At 38.8% G+C, this 25,804-nt stretch overlaps 1 protein-coding gene across 1 annotated transcript in view; it reads left to right on the top strand.

Moving 5' to 3' along the window:
- Positions 1–1,868: 1,868 nt before the first annotated feature.
- LOC127638891 (semaphorin-3aa) overlaps positions 1,869–25,804 on the top strand; it is a 40,285-nt gene continuing 16,349 nt past the window's right edge. Inside the window, exons 1-6 of the mRNA XM_052120619.1 lie at positions 1,869–2,402; positions 14,791–14,951; positions 17,413–17,475; positions 24,570–24,689; positions 25,442–25,535; positions 25,642–25,761. Of these exons, the coding sequence (XP_051976579.1) occupies positions 2,291–2,402; positions 14,791–14,951; positions 17,413–17,475; positions 24,570–24,689; positions 25,442–25,535; positions 25,642–25,761 (670 nt within the window). The 5' untranslated portion in view covers positions 1,869–2,290. The remainder of the gene's footprint in view (positions 2,403–14,790; positions 14,952–17,412; positions 17,476–24,569; positions 24,690–25,441; positions 25,536–25,641; positions 25,762–25,804) is intronic.

The following is a 25,804-nucleotide window of genomic DNA, read 5'->3' as shown; positions in this document are numbered from 1 at the left end:
ATGTATGCTCAGGCTTTGTTTAGTGTGGGAATGCATGGCATCGCTTTGTCTGGCGTGGCCAGGATTATTGTCTTGGCGATGTGCGCTCATACCATTTGGGTGTTTGTTGTCTTGTGAGAGCACATAGCTTTGTTTTGTCTCTCTGTCTTGTGTCATACCCTGCCTCCTTGTTTGCCCAATATTAGTTAATTTGTTACACCTGCCCTGCCTGTTAACCCATTTGATTTCTCTCCCTATTTTAGTCTCCTCATGTGTGCTGTCCAGTGCCAGCTCGTCTTGTTTGTTCCAGTCGGTCTGGTTTCGTGTTCATGTCAGTCTGGTTTATCCCATGTTCCCTGTTTATGTCTGCCCCAGCCTGGATTATACTTTTCCCCTACGGGGTAGTTTATGTTTTGCTATTTTTTGGTCAAATAAATTCCCCTTTGTTTTTACTCCATCCTGGAAAGACCATGATAACAGCATATGTTGTGTTTTGGATGCTGGTGTGCTTGTGTCTTTATCAGGATTTTTAATTAGCTTATCCAGCTAGATATTTCCCTCTGAAAGAAATCCAGCATTGCTGGTCAACAGCTTAAGTTGTGTTTTATGTGCTGGTTCCCAAGTATGTTATGCTGGTGACTCTGCCAGGCTTTTTAATTAGCTAAACCAGCTTCACCTGAAAGACCATGCTGGTCAACCAACTTCACCAGCTGGGATTTGCTGGAGAAAAGCATGGCTATGCTGGTCCACCAGCTAGTCCAGCACCAAACCAGCTCTAACTAGCATTAACCATCTTAGACCAGCATAGGAATTGTTTAACAGCTTTGCCACAGGTAAGTTTAGCTGGTGAAAAGCATGGCTGTGTAGGTCCACCAGATATACCAGCACTATAAACCAGCCTAGAACAGCACAAACATTTGTGTGTGCAGGTGGATGCTTTTAACCTTCTGGTACCTAAGGAAGTGCAAAGTGTAGGGTCTGTCTATCATCTACGCAAGTCTATTTGGTGTAAACACCTAAAGAGCATGTTTGCTTGTAAAGGTGATGAGATATTGGAACAGACCTGCTCATGAAAGCAGGAAACACGCTGACATGCCAAAGACATTGAGAGGTTCATGGAGGTTTTTTTTTTCTTTCTTTTGGTTATGTATAGTGGCTAGTTGAGCACACATTTTGTAAACTTGTGAAATACCTTCACACACTCAGTTGGTGTTTGTGAGGCAGTGAGGCACTTTTGTCTTAAGCACTCAGGGGTGAAACATCACACATTATCACCTCTTTCAATCAGATGCTTTGTTACAACAAGCAGCGAGCAAGAGAGAGAGAGAGAGAGAGAGAGAGAAATGCAGAATTTTAGTGCAGATGAGGTTTTAGTACTTGAAAGAAATTGCTTTTTTGTTGATGTTTTTAGGATTACCAGTACATCTCATTTGCTTGTTTCATATTGTAGTAAGAGGGTTGGAGTTTCTTTGTGGTGAGCAAAGAGGAGAACGTTTTTGACAGTTACATTTACATTTATTCATTTGGCAGACGCTTTTATCCAAAGCGACTTACAAAAGAGATGTTTAATGTGTCTCTAGCACACTTTGAAATAACAAAGGAAGACAACGGACAGATGGACGGAGTGACAGACGGACGGACAGACAGACAGACAGACAGACAGACAGACAGACAGACAGATAGGGGAGAGCAGCTGCATTGTGGCTGTAGAGTTTAAGCAATACAAAAAAATTACAAAAAAGAGCAACCAAACCTGTGCAGAAGTCTCACACATACCTCTTTTTTCAGCTCCTCTCCCTCATTCACCCCCCTCCCTTCAACTGTGCTCCCTTCCTCCTCCTTCCTTCCCTTTCTGCGTTCCAGTGGATGGTGTACTGCTCTCTCGCCTGCTCTGCCTCTCATTCAGACTGAGCTGTGGACACAAGCAGTAGCATTCTGTGAGAGTGTGTGTGTGTGTGAAGCCGGTGTGGAGTGGCTCTGCCGGATCCCTGCTGAAACTCTACCTCTCCAACGAACACAGAATCCCACTCAGCGGTCCAGCACACCAGGTCTGGAGAACCCATCCCAGAGGAGTACACCTTTACCCCCTCAACCACTGAAACAGACCCCACATGGAACCATGTGAACCCCCGTCTCCTGCTTGGCTTGGGATCTGATTTTGGATTTCCTCCTTGGGGGCGAGCTCCAGGCACTGGATCTTTTGAAGTAAGGAGGGACTGTGAGGATCTCGGCTGTCCCAGAGGGGGAGCACTTTGCTCTGGGCACTGTGGGCTACAAGCCCTCCTGGGCTGGAGGCCAGCGCTCCAGCACCATGGATTACCTAGTTGGGATTTTTCTCCTGTTGTGTGGGGTGGTGTTACCTGGAAGTGTGGTGCCCCAGCACACCAAAGAAAATGTGCCAAGACTCAAGCTCTCTTACAAGGGTAAGTTTTAGAACCAGACTGATCACCATATCATAATGCACGGAACAGAAACTTTATTTGTTTTTTGGGAAAATTGGATTTTATTCTTATTATCTATCCTATATCTATTTCTATTCTCAAAATGCCTTTTAATTTTATATTATTATTAATAGTTCTTTTTTTATTATCTTTATTCCAATTGTAAGCTTTATTGTTTCGTTTTTTTTGGGGGGTAACACTTTACAATTACTATTATATATCTATTTCTATATTAGTTAATGCATTTGGTATTATGAACTAACAATGAACAATAATTGTTTACAGCATTGATTAATTTTGGTAAATGTTCATTTATAAATGCACATTTCTTTATTGTTTGTTACTGTTAGTTTACAATGCTTTAACAAATGTTAACATGTTTAAAGTTAAAATGCATCAGTATATGTACAAATTAATTAATTAATATATTAAATTGTGGTTCGCCCATGTTAACTATTGCATTAACTTATGTTAACATATACAACCTTAAACTGTGACTGTGTTTATCTAATATATTTATATCTTCACTATTTGATTTAAAGTCTAGTTTAAGTTTATCAATATCCCTCTCTCTTACTCGTGATCTGTTCTCATTTTGTCCTGATTGATTGTTCCAAATGTTCACAAGTTGCCTCAGAGATGTGGACCTGTATGTGTTAGCTCTCTCACATGATTTTCCAGTGCGTTATCCTATATGTTTATCTCTGTACCAGTGTCCTGTCATATGGCTTATAAACTCTGAGTGGGGTATCGTGGGTAATGACTCTGCAGCTGCGACTAGGAGTCCGTGGGCACAAGTCTAATTTTTCATGCCTCCAAATTTATTTTACGGAAATCCTTTGAGTTTATTAGCTTTGTCTGAGTTTCACGGAAAGTACTAACACTCTCATCTTGCAGACAAATGGGCGCACAAACATTTATGCACTCTTCCTTGACCCTAGCATGGATGGATGGATGGATGGATAGATAGATAGGAAGGTAGGTAGATAGATAGATAGATAGATAGATATAGATAGATAGATAGATAGATAGATAGATAGACAGACAGACAGACAGACAGACAGACAGACAGACAGACAGGCAGGCAGGCAGGTAGGTAGGTAGGTAGGTGCATGCATACATGAAGGCTTGAGTGATGCTGGCCACTATCTGTGAATGGTGGTAACAGCAAATATGTTATTCTCTGGACTGTGCTATTTTAACAGAGACAGCGAAAAGATCCAGACTATAGCAGCCTCTTTGTAACCCAAAGCTTTCATCTCCCACGGAAATAAGCGGCAGCATTTTTTGCATATTTTGGGCTGTTTCCTTTTTAACGTAAGCTCAGCGGGCTTGCTGTGGTTCATTCTTCAGGAACATGACCAAAAGTATACAGATCTACGCATGCTGGTGGTGATCCCTCTAACCTTTTTTTCTCCCTCATTTTGTAAATATAGCTTTCTGGTTGTTAGTGAATTTGTGCATCTGGTGTTTGTGTTGATTGTAAGGTCTGTGTGTGGCATGAGTTTACCCCATCAGGGTCCATATAACGCCCTCTCATTTCTTTTATAGACATAAAGATGAAAAAGGAGTGCATAGGAAGATTTATTTTTGTCTGAGAAAGTGTTGTTGGAAACGCAGAGTACTGAGATCGTGCAAAGTGGAGAGAGAAAGGAAGATCTGTCAGGACATTTTATTTAAGAAGTCAATTGTTGCTCTGAGAATAGGCATCTGTTGTTTAACTCTGAGAGGAAAGGAGGGAGACTTTAATATAAAAAAGATGCATGTCCACCTGTGTCCAATCACATGCGTCTTTGAGTTAATGTTATTGTGCTTTGAATGGCCAAAACAAGGGGAAAAAAAATCCTGCATTGCGTCATCGAAATGCTTTCCCAACTTGTACCACCTGTGAAATTTAGCTTTTTCCCCCATTCAGATTTCTGTAAGGTTGTCCACATTTCGCAAGTGTTAGGCCTGTTTCTCACAGCTCGCATAAGCAATGTATAAGTAGAGCATATTTGTTTCAGCAGCCATATTAACAGGTTACAGCCTTCGCACTGTACGCATAAGGGGACTGTAAGTAGTTTTGCGGCTGAACTTTATTTTTTACACTCTGTAGGCCAATTTATGACCATGTTCTTTTGCAATAAATGTTCTATAGAGCAACTATACTTGTTCCACGTGAACAAACACTTTCTTTGCAGTGAAAATCTGACAAAATCCACATGATTAAGCAGTTTATAGCCTTCACTTTCCGGTTTGGGTTCCATTCCATGCACAGTATATTATTTACCAGAGTAATTAGAGTAAATGTGATACCATCCTCATGTAAATTAGATTTCATGCCAATCAAATTCATAATAATTCTCAATGGCCCACTCAAGATGACTATTTTACTAATTATGGCCACTGTCAAAGGAAATACACATACATCAACATAATGTGGTAACCCAGATTTCATGTTATTTTTTGTATAGAGTATCTTACACCGATAATTTGCCGACAACATGTCAGGCCACAAAATAGCCTTAAACTTTCCTGTATTACTTTTTAGGGTTATGGCTATAACGTTTTAAGCAACAACAAAAAAACCAGCTTTCATATTGGCTTATCCAATGTGCGCAAGTGTTGAGTGCATGTCTGTTTATGTTTTGTCATTAAAAACAGAGAATAACCTGATGATTTCACATCTCATGTAAACACAGTTTTCTTCCGTTGTCTGCATTTTTTAAGCTGATTTTTTGATAGTGTGAAAGCTCAATGCAAGTTGCGTTTAAACTGCAGTGCCCACTTATGCAAACTGTGTCAAACGCCTAGGATTAAAATTGATAGTTCACCTGTTATTGAAAATTCTGTTATCATTCATTCACTCTCACTCTCACTTAATATTTTAAACCTGTATTACTTTCTTTCTCCAGTGGAACACAAAAGAAGATGTGAGGTGGAATTTTAGCCTCGGTCACCATTCACTTTCATTGCATCTTTTTTTTCCAAACAATGAAAGTGAATGGTGAGCCTCAATGTCTATGTTGGTAATGGCCCTCTCGGCAGACACTGTATAAAAAAACATGAAAAAACTTGAAAAGACACATTAGTATACAATCAGAATAAAATAGGCTCTTTACAACATACAGGATGGTAAAAACTTCTACTCTGCAATTGGATGTTTCCCATTAGAAAAAAAATGTGTGTATTTTTTGTGTGTGTAAGACTAATGTGTCTGATATGTTTTTGGCCAGTAGGATGTGTGAGAATGGAGGCAGGCTTAGATAATTAGACACCTGGCCATGGTGATATTGCTGCGTTTGTGTGTGTGCAATGAAGAGAGATAGTCATGTCCACAGGTGTTTGATGGCTCTTTTGATGCTGTGCAGTATGACAGATCGCTGTTCACACCCACACAATGTCTGAGTGTTAAAATGAGAGAGGAAGAGAGGAATGGCTGGAGGGGAGTGTGAAGGGGGGTTAGAGAGCGGGTGTTTTAATGAAGGCAGTGGGTAGAGAGTAGTTGGCCAGGAGAGGATAGTCGTTAAGTGAAGTGTCATTCATTCTCACTCCCTCTGTGAATGCAGCATAGTAATTAAGCCAAATAAACGCACAGACATGCTCTCCAGGGACACACACTCGAACGAGTGTGGAGAGAGACACTCATGGGTATCGGCTTCTCACACACACACATAGATTTATCACAAGTTGCACATGGAGTCTGCAATTCAGGGACACTCACAGCCATGTCGCCTCCGGGGAGGCCAGTCGGACGATCACAGAAGGGGAGATCCATCTTAGGGGGCGCAGTTGTTAGATTATGGCAGAGTGATAGATTTTCCTTTTCGTTTCCCCCTCTCTGTAATTATACCACCCCATGTATTATCTCTATTCTCCTTGTATGCTACCGTCAGTTCAAATTGCTCTTGTCAAGGCTATCAACGTACCCGTACATCCATCAGCATTGAGAGAGAGAGACTTTAGGCATAGGCCTTCATATACTCGTCAAAGCTGTTGAGTTTAAATTAAACTGCCTTTCGGATCTCAAACCTGTGGTTATGAGGTTGTGAATTCACACTGTAGGATTAGTGGTGGGTTTAAAGAGTCCATGTGTTCCCCAGAAAATCACATAAAGCATTTGAGATGGATAGGCTAGAATGGGATGGTTGTGGATGGTGTATATGAAGACAGTGCCCCCTGCAGGTGGCAATATGCGAGCACATGGCTGTGATTAGGGGGGTCCCTTCATTAAAAAAAAAATGCAATCCTGGCTGTAACAATCTGGTAAAATGGTGCATCTGGACTTTAAAGTGCTTGTGAAACAACCTGATAATTACTCACAACAGCATGATTACCAGGCTTCCCATTTCATTACGTTGTCCCATGGCATCCTGGGATTGACTGGGATGGGCGACACTGGGACGAGGAGAGACTCAGAGTTGTCGGAATTCAGCCTAAATCTTCCAAAATAGACACTCCTCACTCAACCGCACTGGATGCAGACTGAAGGCATCCCATAATAGCAGGCTTGTCGCTGGCTGCCGGGTGAAGTGCAAGCTGGCATTGAGCCAGGATTTGGGCTGGAAAGGAATGATTATACGGAAAGGCTGGGAATTATGTTAGTTTCTCTTTCTATCTATTTCTCTCACGGCCTCATATGTTAAAAACACTGTCTCTTTCCTGTCTCTTTTCATCAGAAATCCACAGAAGATATCAAGCCTTTATCTCTCTTTCTGACTCTCTCATTTTCACATGCTAGTTCTTTCTGCCTCTCCTGCTTCCTCTGTTCTTCCAATGTTGGTGAAACTACTTTAAAACTGTTGTTTGCCAAGATACAAGCTACTCATAATCTAATAATACCCAATATCTAACTACTCTGCAACTATTATATATAAAGTTCTGTGCAAAACTTTTAGGCAGTTGTGAAAAATAGTGAGGATGTTTTCAAAGCCAAATCCATGAATCAATATTTGGTGTGACCATCTGATGCCTTTTAAACAGCACCAATTCTCCTAGGTACACTTGAAAACAGTTTTTGAGGTTGTTGGCAGATGGGATGTTCCAAGCTTCTTGGAGAAATTGCCACAGTTCTTCTATCTATTTAGGCTGTCTCAATTGCCTCTGTCTCTTCATGTAATCCCAGACTGGCTCAATAATGTTGAGATGCGGACTCTATGAGGGACATACATCTGTTGCAGGACTCCTTTTTCTACTTCTATTCTAAGGAATCAAAATGTGATATTTCCGATTAAAAATTCTGGGTTAATAAAACACCTCACTTAACATGATAGGGCAAAGGTGTCCCGAGTTGTTCCTGGCAGACTACTCAGCCTTACAGGCTCCAATTAGAGCGGGGCGGGGTTAGGGCATCTGCTGCCCGCCAGGATTAAACCCAGCCAATTTTGTACAATGAGTGAAAATTCACATTTTTCCCCACTTTCTATTGCTGAATTAAAATCTGCACGCAAATAAAGTGCCATCTACATATTTAAATACTTCAAATAAATGATGACTAGCCAATATCTTGCAAGTTCTTTGAGACAAAGTATAAAGTAAATATACATGTGATGATTTTTTTAATGTTTGTTGTAATGTATCATGTACCATAATTGAATCGTGATTAATCACAGAAAACTGTGTGATTAATTAGTTTAAAAATTGTAATTGATTCACAGCCCTAGTTTGGAACTTAATTTTGTGTCACTACAAATTGTGTTAATCAGTTTAATCAGTTCATTTTAATTATATGTCTATAGGAACCGATTCACAAAAATGAATGAGACCTTCCAAGACATCATATGACAGACACATGAGCATGTTTGATTATAACCTCAGTTAGCTTGACTGTAAAACAGTGTAAAATATGGTGATGTAGCATTTTGTGGCGCTAGCAAAAACTAGATGAGCTACTGTCATGCTCATAAATTTAGTTAGTGTGTTACTGTTCAAGACTTCTCTTTACTTGTCTATTATTTTTGCAACCTCTAAAATTCGATTTGATCTTTATCTTTCGTGTCCTTCCTCTTGTTCACTCTCTCCCTCTATTGAATTCCCTCTTTTTGTGTGCTGTTGAGAACTTAAAGGTCACCTAAAGTTTATCTGTTTCATGAATTACTGTATTTACTTAGTGGCTATGGAAGGGGTTCATCCCTTATTGACCTTTTTATTTATCACAGTGGAACGGCCTTCTATTAGTCTTGTTAGGGGGCTCCTTTAATTTCAATTTCCACTTGGTTTAGGGATTTGCACATTAAGCTTAATTTCCATAAGAAGTTTAATTTATAAACAATGTCTTCGATTATTCCGATGTAGTGCATGTTGATGTAGATGTCGGGGCAGTGGTGGCTCAGTGGTTGAGGCTCAGGGTTACTGACCAGAAGGTTGGGGGTTCAAGCCCCAGCACCACCAAGATGCCACTGTTGGGCCCTTGAGCAAGGCACTTAACTCCAGGTTGCTCTGGGGGGACTGTCCCTGTAATAAGTGCACTGTAAGTCGCTTTGGATAAAAGCGTCTGCCAAATGCATAAATGTAAATGTAAATGTAGATACTGTGTGTATTGAGTTAGCTATGTCCTTGAATTTCAGTAGTGTCCTTAGACAGCCATCCAGACAAGTCAGATTTAGTACGACACGTGTGTGTGTGTGTGTGTGTGTGTGTGTGTGTGTGTGTGTGTGTTTAAATTTCTGTTAATTCACTCTCCTCAAAATCACTCATATTTTTTATGTCACATTATCTCTTTCTCTCTGTACATGAGCTGTCTTCCTGTTTCTCGTCTGTAGCAGCTGAGAATTGATTCAGCTTTAGCTGTGGCTGCACAATCTGTGGCAGTGCGGCAGCTTTATACAGACTCTGTGGTAATGCCTTCATGTTGCAAGCAGATTCAGGGGTAATTAAACGGTTTCCCATACTCTCCCCTCTATCTGTGGATCAGGGCAACAAAGGAATTTCATGTGGTCATGCCAAATATTTAGATCAGCGAGGACACTTGATTTTTAGCAGTGCGTGCACTTTCATGTGGAGCAACACATGCACTTAGATCGCAGTGCATAAATGTAACAACACAAACAACATGATATTTACATTATTATGTTTTAGCTTACAATTCTTTAAATTTAATTAGAGCTTTCTTGTACTGTGCCCTAACCAGGAGGAGCAATGCAATAAAGTGGCATGCGATACACGCAATCTCTTCAATCTGTAAAATGTTCTATGTCCTAAACAGCCATGACCACTGTAAACCGAGAATGTAATTCTGCTGCGTCACAGTGGGTTGTCCTGCCCACCATCTGATCTACATACAGTAACTCAACATTAAACATCATATATGTTCTGTGTGGCATGATTTAATAAGTTGTAATGGGAACTAGGCCAAAGAGGAGGCGAGAACCGGCTTGACAATATAAATAACTGAACAAACAGACACAAACACACACATGATGGTCAGTTGACCATAATGACAACTCTTTCTGTCGCACCACCCTCCGCAGTCGGCCTTTATCCCTCTCGGAGGCTTGATTAGCCTGATAAGGGACCGAGTGTGTAGAATCACCACCCGGCCCCACCCTCTGCCCTGTCACATATGTCAAAATTGTTTACTAACCATATCTGTGTAAAGTTTGATGCAATATTACAACACCGTTGCCATGACGACTTAACGCCATAAACCCTGTAATCTTTTTTTATTCGTTTTTTTATGTTTATGGACTGGCCCCATTCAATTCCATTGTAAGTGCCTTACCGAAATAACTATTTCTGCTTTATATACACATACTGTACTGTGTATATATATATATATATATATATATACATATATATATACAGCCCTTTACAAGCTGTCAATCGAACATTCTCACCCAGGTCTTAGCTGTCATAGCCTCAGATACAACACTGTTACTAAGACAACTTGCCAAAACCTGTGGCCGGTTGCATGCGAAATCAAGTTAAGTTGAAGCAAAACTAGGCACTTATTCATATCCCAGGGCTTAAAGAAACATGCAAAATGTTTTGCAAAAAGTGTTAAGCAAATCTCTGCTTCAAAAATCTATGTTCTCTCAAGCACAAAACCGACAAGACCGAACCAAACATTCAGCCCATTGAGAAAAGAAGAGAAGAATAACTTTTTCCAAAACGGTGTCAGGGTAAACAACGTGTGCTTTGAAGCATGCCATTGTTCTGGCTTAAATAAACAGGTAGCGCCCAAAACCATCTGCAGCACTCTTTCACTTTTTATTCCTTTTTTCTTCACTTCCCTCACTCTCCTGGGGCTCCAAGTAGCCGGAGGCTGACCTAAAGCACAGAGGCGGCAGAACACACGCACACATACGTTAAACCCCTGAAACACACATACACTCACCTAGACACTTAAAGATGCAGACATACACTGTATGCCCTCCCCAAAGTTATGTCATCTGGTTTTAGTCCTTGAGACTGCATCTTTTATTTATTTTCTTCTTATTTTGCCTCTACTCTTCGATTTTTACTTTATAATCTCAAACACAGAGACAGGTTGGCTCCCTGTCATTTTCATTGAGTCAGGATGCCTTTGTCTTCCCTACTAAAAAGAACAGCTTTGGCATGCATAAATGCCCATGCTGAATTGTGTTGGTTTGGTGCTGGTCTAGCTGGTGGTCCAGCATAGCCAAGCAGATAACCAGAATAAAATGTTGATAAAACAGCATAATCGTAATGTTGAAGCTGGTTGAAAAAGGATGTGTTGCTGTAGTGAAACATACTGTAAACTAGAAAGAGGACAGGAAATGATGGAAAGAACAGTGGGAAATAAGATCATAAAATGTTGTAAGCCAGTGATTTGATTTGATGTAGCCCCAGATAAGGCATGTGTGATTTTGTGTGTGTGTGTGTGTGTGTGTGTGTGTGTGATCACGGACCATATGAAGGCTACCTTTTGCGGCGGCCTTGCCAAGGCAACAAGTTAAGGTCTTCAGAGATCACGAAGCAGTCGCTCACTTTCAGCTGGAGAATAGTGAAACTGTCAGATGTAACTGTCAGATCTTCAGCCAGAATGGCAGGAGAGTGAGGGTGTGGAGAACTTAAGCTAACAGCAGTAATGGAGACACTGACAGAGAAAAAGGAAGAAAGGAGGCTAAGAATAAGAATATTTGGCACATGAAGGGATGCAAAGAAGGGCTATAAATGAATGAGAAATATGAAGATGAAGTGCGGGAAGAGAAATGGAGAGTTGAAATGAAGTCTCTTTCTGGGATGTCCTATTTTGTTCTCTCAGTCCTCCCCTAAAGTTTGGCAAGAGGATATCTGTGTGATTTCTAGAACTTTCTGTTAATTCATGAATGTTATAAAACAAAGCCTAAATGTGATCTTCTCATGATTAAATAAAGGTTCCTCAATGGCTCTTTGGTTTCCCCTTAGGTTCAGCAAACTCAACCATGTTCTTATAATAAATATTTAATTATTTATTTTATTTTTGCTATATGGTGTTCTTGAGTTGAGGCTATATGGTTCTTTGGAGATTAAAACAAAGTTCTTAATGTTATGGATGGTATCTGGGTTTACAAAGAACCAGCATTTGGTGGTTAACTTAAGAACTAGAGAATGAAAAGTTTTTTGAGGACCCTCCTACATATGGGAAAATAGGTTTCTTCTTTTATGGCATTAAGCTTAATGCCAAATAGGTTCTCCTATTTGGCATTAAGCTGTTATACACTTTTTAAATATGGAAAAATGAAAACTATTTCTCCCATATTAGCTCAGAAGCATCTTACAGTATATGAGACTAATCTTTGTGCAGCAGCCTACATCTCCATAAATATAGCTGTTGTACTGGAGAAAGTTCACATCGTATTGACCCTCGAAAAACACATTATCAAGAACTATTAAACGCTCTCTTAATTACTAATTCTGATTGGTCAATCATGTAATTGCTTCAACAATTAAGATTTTCACCTCACATTTACTTCTATGACACTATCTGTTAGGTTTGTGTTTAAGGTTTAGGGTAGTGAGGTTTTTTGTTGATTAATACTCATCCTAAAAGTTTTACACAGTAACATTTAGTTTATGTCGTCTTGGACACCTAGTGCCATTCAAATAGTTTTCAGTTACCAATGCCATTGTATAAATTCACAGTCAGGCATGATTAATTGAATCCATGAGTGAAAGTGTCCAATAACAGGGCGGATACTGAGATTAAGCGTGTAGTATTCGATTTTTCATGTGATCTTTGCATGGCAGCCCCCATGAGGCTTCATCTCATTTAAGTGCTTTTGATTTAATACGTAATTTTCAAAATTACAATTAGTTTAATTTGGAATAAAACATTTTAATGAGAAAAAAATTACTGATGGAACTTTTAAACACCTAGTCTCTTTTTTCATCAAATTTAAAAGTAATTTATATTAATTAACATAGTGTCTTTTATCATATTGCAATTGCCGCTGTTTCATAAGCGTAGTAAGCATCACCAATTACCTGGGCTAAAATCACTGTAATATACAGTACAACCTCTTTTGACTTATTGCCTTAATATACAGCCAGTGCCTGTCAGTCAGACCCAGTATCCATATAGCTGGATATTGCTTTTGATTGGTTAATGAAACCCTTGTGTGAGAGGCAGGGCCGTATCAAGACAGTGTGGTGCCCCTGGGCACTATACCTCAAAAGGCCCCCCCCAAAAAAAAAGTTTGATCACGCGCGCGCACACACACACCAACACACACACACTCCAGCATTGCAATCTTGATCAGACTGTTCATTATGCGAAATAGAGCGATATGTATCGCTATTTAGTTTTATTTATTTTTATACCGTGTATTCTCCGTGTAAATTCGTGCACCGAGACGTGACGCCCGTACCGTTTCGGTTCAATACGAATAACTTACATTGTACCGTCCCACCCCTAATATTTATCTTCATTAATGTCCTCTTCCTCACCCGAGTCTTCCTCGCTCCTGTCTCCCCCAAGGACAAGGAGAATATCCTCATTCACCTGGCGGTCATCGCCGACGCCCTGACTAACATTAGCAGCTGCTGCATCTCCCCCGCTAGCAGCGCCAACGGTGTCAGACTTAGTGCTGCTGGTGTCTGCAATTCCCGTGTTCTCCCAAAAAACAAGTGATCTAACAAAAAAATTGTCGATCCCTGGAACATTTTTTATTGTAGCTAAACGTCTAGCATCCTTCTCTTGCTTTAATCTTCTTTTTGCGAAACCACTCAGTTGCCGTCTGTCCATTTTGGATTTTGATTCATTTTCTGTAGCCGTTAAAAAAATGACACATTTGCGCGTAATTTTTGTGGACCAACTCAACTGTGACAGATTGGGGAGGGGGGGAGTGATAGTGGTCATGTAATCTTCATTTATTTATAATTTATTATTATTATTATTATTATTATTATTATTGTTAAATTAGTGTTCATAAACTAGTTATGTATGGTCTTTCAAGAATTTCAAGTTAATAATATAACAATTTACGAAAAATATTTTTAAAGCTTGTGTCATGTGGTGCCCCCTAGTGGTTGTGAATGGTTGGTGCCCCTGGGCACTGGCCCAAGTGCCCTTATGGATAATCCGGCTCTGGTGAGAGGTAGCGAGTGAAAACATTTGAAATGGACAGACTGACCTGTGCCCATTGTGCAATTTGTCCTGTGGGAATGCTGTTCTACATTTTATATGCAGTGTTATTGACACAGGCAAAGGAAGGATGGTCTGTTTCTCGTCAATGCTTTCCCTTGCTCGATTTCTCTGTCTTTCTCCCACAACCACACAGATGTCCAAAATCTTAGCAGAGAGAAATGCAGATGGCTACTATGGGAGCAGATTTATCTGGGCTCTAGAGAGGGGCTGCAGGCTTTGCATGTCACTGTTGATTATGTTTCGTGTGCGTGTTGCAGAAACGTTGCCGAGATGTTGGCCTCACCCTGTCCCAAGAGTAGATGTTTGGACAGTGGCTTTTGCAAGCCATTTCCAAAGTCATTCCTCTCTTTTACCTCTTTCTTATCATTCTCACTTCATCTCCATTACTTTTTGGGAATCTAGTGTCCTTGCTCACTGGACTAGTGACAGTTTTTGTATCACAGGTCATTATATTGCACAGTGTCTAGTCTACTGCTGTTTGACAGATAGTGTCTTTGACTATCTGTCTAGAGAACTGTCAAAATAACAGGGGTTTTACTTGATTTCTTGTTCCTCTTGTGCTTGTGGACACTCTGATCTTGATTTATTAAGATCCCAAATAAATGGTAGCGCTTGTGCAGTCGAGCAAATTACATGGGTGCACTGTAAAGAAAGAATTTTCTTTATCAGTGTTTTTGTCTTGTTTTTTGTTGTTGTTGTTTTTTGTCAAAATAAATATGCTTTAAACAAGATACATTTTTGACCGGTTTGCAGAAATGATTTGTCTTATACTCTCCTTGTTCTTTTTCTCTCTTGCAGAAATGCTCGAATCCAGTAATCTGGTGACTTTCACTGGATTTGCAAACAGTTCAAGTTACGACACGTTCCTATTGGATGAGGAGAGAGGGAGATTACTGGTTGGAGCAGAGGACCATATCTTCTCTTTTGACCTGGTCAACATCAACAGAGACCTCAAACAGGTGACTCACACACATGCACATACACACATGGGGGAATTCTCTATGAATTAATTGTGCCTGCCAGCGCTGATAGCATCATTTATTTGCATGCACTGTCTGTGTTGTTTTAGCACCTGATTCACTAAAGCAATTATTGAAGTCAGGTAACAGCAAACTCAGCCAAAAAAATACATTAATTACTAATAATCATTTCTGCTCAATACAATTTGCACAGCACAATTCCCTGTCTAGCAGGCTGGTTCTGAGTGCTATTTCGTGGACAATGCAGCAGACTTTCACTTTACTTTGTCTGTAGAGCATCACTCCATCACTGGGATCCAGACACTTATTGGCTCCTTAAAATTCTAAAAATGTGCTTGTCTACAATCCGCAACTGCATATGGCCGGTTATAACACTCATCTCCATTATTTCATCATCATTTGATGCATTACTGCTGCTTTGATTGCTTACATCTGTTTTAAATAAAATTCTGTTTACGCCATGTTGTGCTACATTAATTGCGCAAAGTGAAAAAGTGCTGTGCCTAATAATGTACAGTACATAAAGGAATGTTTGCACTGTAAAGAATAAAAGTTTTTCAATTAAATAATCATGGCACAGTGCTATTCCAGCAATGGTTAATGAAAAAGATGTAGGTATTTGACAATTGAATAGTACATTTGTTTCACAGAAATTACTAGATTGCTTTAAATTGGCAGAGCCATACAATACCTATGGCATAGGCATATATTCTGAAAATTCAACAACACTAAGAATAATGCTGACCAAACTCTCCTACAAACATTGATGCATCTGACTTGAAAATTAGCCTGTTGTTATTGCTGTCTGAATTGGCCCTACAGACTTAGAATGGCAGAGCAGTGAATAATTCTACTGAGTTTGTCAGAGAGACCCAAGGTCTTCAGAGATCTTCCCATCTTGCTCTTATTTCTCCATTACTTGTTCTTATATCTCCTCTCTATCTTTCCATTTGATCTTGGTTTGCCTCTCTCTGTTTCTGATTCTCTGATCATATCTGCACCATATTGACTTTCAATCCCTCTATCGCTCTTGCTCCTTGTTTCTGTCTTTGGATTCCATTACTTTGATTTCCTTTCTTTTTTCATTCTCTCTTTGTCCAGGGGTCTGCAGAGTAGACCATTTGCTTTATTCTTCTATCAGCTTGCCATGGAAGGGTTAAAGGGTTAGTACACCCAAATATAAAAACAATTCTGGCATCATTTACTCACCCTCTTTTCATGCTAATCCTGTATGACTTAATCTCTTTTGTGGAACATAGAAGGAGACATTTTGAAGAATACACTGGACACTTTTTTTTATTATTATTAATCAGACCGATCTAGTTCTCAAATTCAACTGACTCAATTATCTGGTCAAAACTCAATAGAGTGGTAAGATTTTCAGTTAATAAAATTTTTTCAGTGTGATTGTAGGAACCACTTTCATGATATTACAGTGATTTAGCATCCTTTTTAAAGCTTGGAAAGCTCCATTCCCCATTCATTTTAATTGCACGAAAAATAGCGACTAGTACAACATTTCTTCTTTTGGTTTTCAAAAAAGATAGGAAGTCATACGAGTTAGGAACTGATATCAGTGTGAGTAAAATTATGACAGAACTCAAATTTTTGGTTGTACTATTCCTTTAAGAGTGACTTTTATTAAACATCAACCCACACACACTTCAGCAATGTCAGCGTTTAAAGAAAATGAGCTAGCGATTTGGCAACTTATCGTAATTAAATAAATGACTTTCGCAGAGAGAATACCTTAGCTGATCTTAGAGATAACAGAATAAAAAGCATTTTGAATGTAGGCCAATGTGTGTGTGTGTCTGATTGGCTTTCTCAATCACAGTCTCTCTTGCTCCTGCGAATTATGGTAGTTTTCATCCTTGTCACAGATGGAGATGGCAGAATGAAGGCAGGCAGAAGTCGTTGATTATTTTACAGCCAGGTTTCATGAGAGCACATAAGCAAAGTCTTTCCCCTGTCGGCCATCTTTGGAATGCTCTTGGGAGGCTATTTCCAGTCATAAAAGTGCAGCTCTTATCTACTTGAATGGAGAAAGTCCAAAATCTCAAAAATGGTTTGTCAAGATTAAAATCAAAGAACATATTTCAAATCAACAATAAAATCTGACAATACTTGAATCATAAATTGTAACCTCATATTACGCTAAAAAACTAAATTTTCCCAGCTTGTATAGCTAATCTGCATGCACGTTCTAGAGTTGATTGACAGGTGATGTCTGTATCTAAAAGGTGACTGGCTCTGTAAGGCGGGACTTCCTTTCTACATCCGTTGACCGTTGGGCGCTCAGAGCTCCTTGGATGAGCGTTCCAATTTCTCCAATTCATTTCAATAGAAGTGGCCCATCTCTGCTAAATAATCTCTGGCCTTAGTCAGTCATTTGCAGTTCATTGTGTTCTCACACATTCTCTCTTTCGCTGTTTTATAGATCGCCTGGCCTGCCACACCTTCCAAACGTGATGAATGTAAGTGGGCTGGAAAAGACCTGGGGGTAAGTGTAGGGGGAAGGAAGCAAACCTCCAAATCTACATCAAACTATAATTCTTGTTTGTTTAGGGTGTGTCTATACTCTTAATCTACACTTTAAAATATGGTTCTTGCAAAACTTGCAGCCATGAATGGTTGGTTCCTAGCTCAAGTCAAAAGACCCATGCCCAAGCCTCTATACTATAAAATTCTGGTTCCTAGATATGGCTCAGGTCCCTCCTTCAATGTAAGTCTATGAGATTTGTTCCCCCAGAAAACATCCAATTGCTTAGAAGAGTAATAGCACACCTTTCCTGAACGAACTGCATGGTTTGAGGTATCATTCATGTCTGTATAACAAACGGTGCTGGACAAGTTACAAATCAAGTTTATTACTTAGAATTTACCATTAACTGGTATCATTAACCTTAAGTATGAGCAAAATAATATTGATACCTGACTCAACTGGTTCCAATTACACCCAAAAGGATTTATACAGACTGAGCCATTGGTGAACCTTTTTAACATCCACAAATAACTTTCTATGCTCCAGTGCTTTAGTAAATCTCTGCTGATCTGAAAAACCAATAATGTACCATCAAGACTTCTTTTAATTTCCAAAGAACCATATTGCCAACTCAAGAACCCAATACAACAAAAATGGTTCTTGATAGCATTAGTGTTCTTTGCTTTACTGTAGGTTCTGCAAAGAAACATTGAATAACATCTACCTCTTAAGAGTTTGAGTGTACCATATATTAGTTGTGTGCCTCTTGTGACCTGCATTACTGAGTGACGGGGTGTTGAGTGTGTGCTTTGTAATGATTGATCACAGTTTACCATTAGATATGGAGGTCTGCTGGTGCATGCACTCTTCTGTTCATCGAGAGAGTTTATATACCTTGTGTTTATATATATATGCTGTGTTTGGCTCTGGCAACCATTGGCCCTTCTGTACAACAGAAATGGTTTATTTATCAACCCAGCTCTCACTTCACTCTGTGTTTGTGTGTTGTATCTGATGGTTATTTCACGGCTGGGTTCCTGCTGAGATAGGGCAGGAGGGAGCAGGATTGTCACAGAAATCTAACCAGGCCTTCTTCTGAGACTCACACCCTTAAATACATTCCCCTAATATTGCAATGAGGGCCTAGTAATCACATGTCTACTCAGTACATATGCATGCACCGGCAGTGTGTGTTTATTCTGCATTATTTACACACACAATTCACCCAGCCCAGAATTAGGCATTTGCATGCTGTGAAAATGTTTGTTCTGGAGACGGAGTTGTTGAATGCTGCTATAGCGAGTGAGCATGAATACTTGATTAGGGTATTACCAGCACATTTTCCTCTCCGCAACCATAAATCTCTTCATTCTCACATTTGGCTTGGCCTGCCGAAGAAAAAACAAGCCCAGAACGACAGCTGGTACAACTGCCTCAATGATCAGTCTAAACTATTTGTGTATTTCATGTGAAATTCAGAGGTTTCAACTTTCTAGCAGCTCCCTTCACAACTGTGTCTATTCAAGTTTCAACACTATACATTAAAGAGCATATGCTGTAAGTTGTGAAAGCATGCACTTATCTTTAGAAGCTATTTCTACCTCACCTGACCCTTTAAAATGACTTTTCTTAGTGGAAATGTAATGTCATAAAACATTTGGAGGATCTTTTAAGCCATTTTTTAATCTTTGTTTCTAAAAGCTTTTTTATAACGTCATGTTTTCATAGGATGCCTGACAGTAATATGACTAATGCACATGAGTGAATTGAATGCAGCACTTCAAGTACCTTTTAAAAACTGTGCATTGATTTTGACAAGGATAACCCCTATACTGTTATTATCTTTTCATGACTTCACTTGTGTGTGAATGAAATTAGTCTCTGCTGTGTTGTTAGTATTGTACATAATTACAGCTGTCTCTGAATCGTAATCTCCTGTATTCTTCTCTTAGCTAAAAGGGTATCATGTATCTTTCACTTTTATGAAGGCAAACACACTTTTCTGCCTTGCAAACTCAGCCGCTTCTTTATGGACCTTGAAGATAAAACAGCAGGGTTATATGTGTCTAATTACACAGTAGTTACATTGTAATTACAGTACACCACCCAGTTATTACAACTTGAGGTTTGTATACATAGTAAACTGCAATGACTGCCAGCTAAGCCACCTCTAGATCACGCAAACGTTGCACTTGGCTCTATCCGAGCATGCAGGGCCTGTAAAACAATAACAGCCATGGGAATTTTCAAATTTGTCGCTCAACGCAGGGAAAGATTAATTTTTTATGGCATATGTGGAATGATTATGTTAAGAATACACACATCTCCTTTAGCTTAGAAAAGCCATTACATTGACAATCTAAAGTGACTTTGTGTGGATTGGCCAAGTTAGTTCACACATAGGGGAGACTGGGGCTAGTTATTACACTTGTTATTCTGGAGAATATATCTCAAGGTTGGTTACTTTTGGAAAGTCAATTTCTGTATATCCTGGCTAGAAAAAAATAAGTTGTGGACATTTAAACTAGTATTGCCCAGGAAAAAAGAAAGACAGTTCATTGAACACACGCTGAACTGTCTTCACATAATATAGTTCATATCCTTGCCATGATGCTTTCATCCTTATTTCACTCACCCTTATGTTGTTCCAAACTCATATGACTTTCTTTCTTTCTTGGAACACAAAAGGCAACCTAGTATCATATAATGAATGTTAATATAACGAATGTTTAGCAAATTGGCTTTTAAATACAGCATTCTACATTTTGCCAGAGTTTCTTGGTGAAATGAACACTACAGGCCCTACAACAACTGTGTGTTTTATTCACTTTCACACAAATCACAACTGCAACGGCTGATTATGACTTTATAAACTGATTATGTTTTTCTCTCTATTACTCACAATGCTATATCATAATGTGGTGGTGTAGTGGGCTAAAGCACATAACTGTAAATCAGAAGGTTGCTGGTTTGATCCCCATGGCCACCACCATTGTGTCCTTGAGCAAGGCACTTAACTCCAGGTTGCTCCGGGGGGATTGTCCCTGTAATGTGTGCTCTGTAAGTCGCTTTGGATAAAAGCGTCTGCCAAATGCATAAATGTAATGCTTGTCTCACAGACCCACCTATATTTATACACTTATTTATACAGCGTGATTAGCTTGTGTGGTAGCTCACTTGAAAGGGTGTTTGGAATTTGGACTCGGGAGACTGAGGCTCAAGCCAAGCCAAGAACACAAGTACACAGGTGAGACGAAAATGTAACATCACAAAATGACATGGTTGCTTAATAAAATTTGCTTTAATTTCTCATTTAGTTTTTGGACTCTATTGGTTAGTTTTAGGTGTTGGTTAAGGGTAAGTATATATTTTTGTGTCTACCTCTTATTAGCTTTTAAGCATTTATTGGTTAGGTTTAGGTTAAAGCTTTAGGTTAGGGAGGTACGTTTTACTTATTAAAACCTCCATCTAACGTTCACATTAAAGGGATAGTTCACTCAAAAATGAAAATTCTCTCATCATTTACTTACCCTTATGCCATCCCAGATGTGTATGACTTACTTTAATTTGCTGAACACAAACTATATCTCGGCTCTTTTGATCCATGTTGTTTTGTGAATGGGTACCAAATTTTTAAGCTCCAAAAATCACATAAGAATGCTATGGCTGAAACGATTATTCAACGTTATCGACAATGTTGAATTCGCAAAGTATGAGGAAATTATTCAAAAATATGAAATAAGTAAATACAGAAACACTCTCATTCTGAAATAAAGTGGTGCTGGATCTGCCGTTCCTCTTAAGAAAAACTTGCATGTCATAGCGTCTTTAAAGGAAATAGACCGGCGTTATATCTTTAATGCATCCTTTATTAAAGTTCAAATAATAAGAAAGCAGGATAGGTAAATAAATACAAACTCCCTGCGTGGTCAGCGCCTCGAGACTTGTGAAGTGACCTGATCTAAACGGGAGAGATTGAAACTGCATCCCGGCTGATGCACAGTCTCTCTCGGAGATGCTCGTCCATTGCATGCTTGCCTCAGCTTGATTATAACGCGATGGCACATGACGTAGTGAATCATAATTCATACAGTACGTGTTGCGGTGTGCATCTTATCATGAAGAAAATTGGTGATATGCAGCTCTAATAAGAAGAGAGAGATTTTTTTTTTTGTGAGTTAAAGATGGATTGAAGTGAACAGAAAGGTGAGAGTGGGAAGTCTTCGCCCATTAAACACTGCAACAAAATACGTTTTTGATTCGTTGTTATTTTGGCATCTTTTCCAATTTGAATATCTAAAACTCTTTTAAAAGAATGTACATGTACTTCACTAGATATACTGCTGAAGAAAATTTTTTTATCTGAGAATGTTGAATATAATATTAATTATTTAAATATTTACAAATATCTAAAAATCCTTAAAAAATGATACATTTACCTAAGAAGCAGCATATAAGTGATTTAGACTTGCTTTCAGAGAATATATCTTGAATATAAGTATTTTAACTTTACTGCAGTGGCATAAATATGAAGTGTAAAAATACACTTATTGTATATACAAAATAAATTTATATTTAAGATACTCTACTTTCTATAGGAAGTCTACATATTATATGTTGCTTCTTAGGTAAATTTATATTGTTTTAAGGATTTTTTGATATTTTTTAATGGGAAACAAGACAAAACATGAAAAAAAACAGATGATTTTGTCCTCTTTATTTTTAGTATGCATGTTTAATGCAACCTTTTAAGTCAAGGCACAAGTTGAATAGTCGGTTTAGAGCTAATGATTAATCGTAGAAACGATCGACCGAATAGTCGAATAATAATTGTAATAATCATTAGATTAGTGATTATCAAAACTCCAGTGGTTAAATCCAAATCTTCAGAAGAATAGGTATGTGTAGAAACTTATCAATATATATATTTTTTTAATATTTTTTTTACTATAGCCTAAATTCTCCTCCCTGCTCAGTCAATGTCCACTTTAACTTTCTTCTTCTTGTGTTTTTGGTGATTCACATTCTTCATGCATATTGCATGAACTGGGCAGGGAAAATAATTTCTAGCAATAAAGGACTTAAATATTGATATGTTTTTCACCCACACTTATCATATCGCTTCTGAAGATATGGATTAAAACACTGGAGTCATTCAAATTTCTTTAATGCTGTCTTTATGTGCTTTATGGTGCATCAAAATTTTGGCACCCATTCACTTGCGTTGTATGGACCTACAGAGCTGAAATATTCTTCTAAAATTCTTCATTTGTTTTCTGCAGAAGAAAGAAAGTCATACACATCTGGGATGGCATAAGGGTGAGTAAAAGATGAGAGAATTGTAATTTTTCTGTGAACTATCGCTTTAAAAAAACATGTCTGCTTCCGATAACATTTCACTCACTTTTGGCACTCCATGCTGGACATCTCACTGGGAAATGGCTGCAGAACGTGTAATGAAATAAGTAATTTCATTTTGAATAATGTTGCCATTGTCATGTAAATTTTAATGAGATGAGGCTGGCAAAAGGAGATGTATAAGGCAGAGTGTTGGCAATAGAATCACTTTCATTGTATGGAAAAAGATGCAATGAAACAGAATGGTGATTGAGACTCGTATTCTGTCTAATATCTAGCGTTCCATTGAAGAAAGAAAGTCCTGCATGTTTGAATCAACATTAAGACGAGTAAAAGATGAGAGAATATAAACACGAGAACCTGACATTCGTGTAATTGGACTTTTGACTCAAAATTGTTTAGTTACTGAGATATAGCCCATGTACCAGTTTCTGTATGTGACATCTAGCCCCAGTCACCCCCTGTGTGAAGGAGCAATCTGATTGGCTGCTGTATAAAGGTTACAGGTAATATAAGTGCCTGTTTTACAAGATGGTTCTATAAGAGAACTAAATGTGCTGCCAGGATATCTGTTGATGCTGAGCACTGTGCAAACAGCAATTTTGCCATTATCTGTTATGAATAGAGCTGTGCAAACTGAACTGGATGTAATCAGGGGGAACAGGCCTGTTTTTTATCTATTCTGTTCTCTTGTTTTCCTCACAAACACACGCATACAGTGAACATTTGTGTTTTTTGTGGTGAAAACACACACATAGAGATGGCACTACCCTTTCCTGTGCACGTAAATGACAACCCGATTTCTCTCTCTGTGCAGACAGCACACATCTGCCAAGACCATCAGTGTTTACACAGATGTTCCTGCTTTATTTTGTCTTTGTGTTTAGGTGCATGTATGCACACAATTGTATGTGAGTGCAAATGTGTGTTTGTGGTTGAACCTAGCCTTCACTTATCTTTCAAATGAAAGGGAGCTAAAGCGCATTAACTCACATTAAACAATTCTCTCATCAACTCTCGCCAGACCCACTTAGACGGCCCCAGGAGTGAGACAAGTGCTATGCATTTACCTTTCATTGAAACCAGACACACACATGCACACACATGTCCACTCACAGTACTAATGAGAGTTGGCTGACAGGATATTAAGATGGATAAAACAGGTTGGATTGTCATCAGTCATTCAGCAGGAACTTAAAGGCATTTTAATGATGCTGAAAGCTTAAATATTAGGGTTACAGAGAATTAAAATGTCAAGCTTTGTAATATCAATTTAGATATCAATTTAGTGTCAATTTAGATGTATTTTACTCATCATTTTAGATGCATTTGTCATCATCAATTATTAATGTGGCACAGTTGCATGATATATTAGAAAAACTATACAGAGCCAGAGTGTCTTTTATAGTGAGAAATTATGATAATTGACACTAGATGTTTACATTTCTGAATAAAATATTTAAGAGTACTTTTAGTGCTACAGAATGAAGTGAAATGGTACCTCAAATTTGGCAGCTGGTTACATTTCTATTCAGACCCAATGACAAAAAACTTACATGTAAAGAGGGACCCTTTTGTATGCACAATAGCTGTTATATTTCCATCTAAGTGCTATCTATAATGCAGTATCATTAGCAAAGCATTAATTTGTTTGATGTTTGGTTGATGATAGAATAGAGTATACCTAAAATACACTGCTATATTTTTGTTATATAATCTGTAAGAGGGATGTTCTTGTGTTATGTCTTTTTCAGAAAGACTGCTCAAACTATGTGCGCGTGCTGCAGCCATATAATCAGACACATATATATGTGTGTGGCACCGGAGCCTTCAACCCTATCTGCGCTTACCTGGAGATGGGAAAACGAGCAGAGGTACAAACACACTACCATTCTCTTTGTCCAATACCACGATCTCAGCAAACTATCATCACTGAAACATACGCACTCTTGCAAATACTTTTAAAGGACTGAAAAGGAAATTGATGGTGGCTATCTTCTGCTTACGTTTACCCTGTTAATAACTTCAGTGCAATGAAGTAGAAAATGAGAGTGTCACAAAGCAGTGAGTGTGTATTTTACAAGTTCCTCAACTGTGGTAAATTAGATGGCCTTTCCATGCTGGGAAAATGTCAGTGCATTTTGTAGATTTGATCCGCACTGATTAATCATGTCCTCAGTTAATAGGGTGTTTTCACCATAACAAAAGATCATTTGAGTTCTGTGTTGATTTGACATGGGCTTAGAAAGCCAAAATCGTAAAATAGGATATGAAAGAAGGATTTTACAAATTGAATGTGCTCAAAACATTACTTTATTGTTGATGAGAGGTTCGTTCCCGATGTGTCTTTTGAACAAGGTCTTAACTGGCGTTAGGCCCTCCATTATCTCACTTGTTTGGCGCATCAGCAGGCTCAGACAGAACTTGCAGACTTTTCCTAAATTTTCATGTGACACAAATGTTAGGAATTCTGTGGAATGGATTCAAACATGGTGGAACCGGTAGTACATCACTCTTATTGGTAGCTGAAATTCTTTATGAGATTCACCAAAATATTTAATAAACATGCAATGGATGGTGCATTTCCAAATCTTTGGAAATCTGTTGAGCTTTTCTTCTTCTTCAGGACAATATATTCAGACTGGATGCCAACCTTTTTGAGAATGGACGTGGGAAAAGTCCCTATGATCCAAAGATGCAGTCCTCATCCCTCTTGCTTGGTGAGTCAGTGAGAGATTTTGTTGTATTGGTTTTAATTTGTTAGATTGGAAGTTGGCTGTGGTGTGATTGAAGAATTGGTGGCTAACACTCTCAACTATTTGATAGATGGTGAGCTATACTCTGGAACATCAGCAGACTTTATGGGACGAGACTTTGCCATTTTCCGAACACTTGGGTCACAGCATCCAATCAGGACCGAGCAGCATGACTCCAGGTGGCTAAATGGTAAGTAAGGATTCCTCTGATGGGACAGAATGTTTAATAAGGA

This window comes from Xyrauchen texanus, chromosome 47 (genome assembly GCF_025860055.1).
Source record: "Xyrauchen texanus isolate HMW12.3.18 chromosome 47, RBS_HiC_50CHRs, whole genome shotgun sequence".
Lineage (NCBI taxonomy): Eukaryota > Metazoa > Chordata > Actinopteri > Cypriniformes > Catostomidae > Xyrauchen > Xyrauchen texanus.
This window is presented reverse-complemented; position numbering and strand designations above follow the sequence as displayed.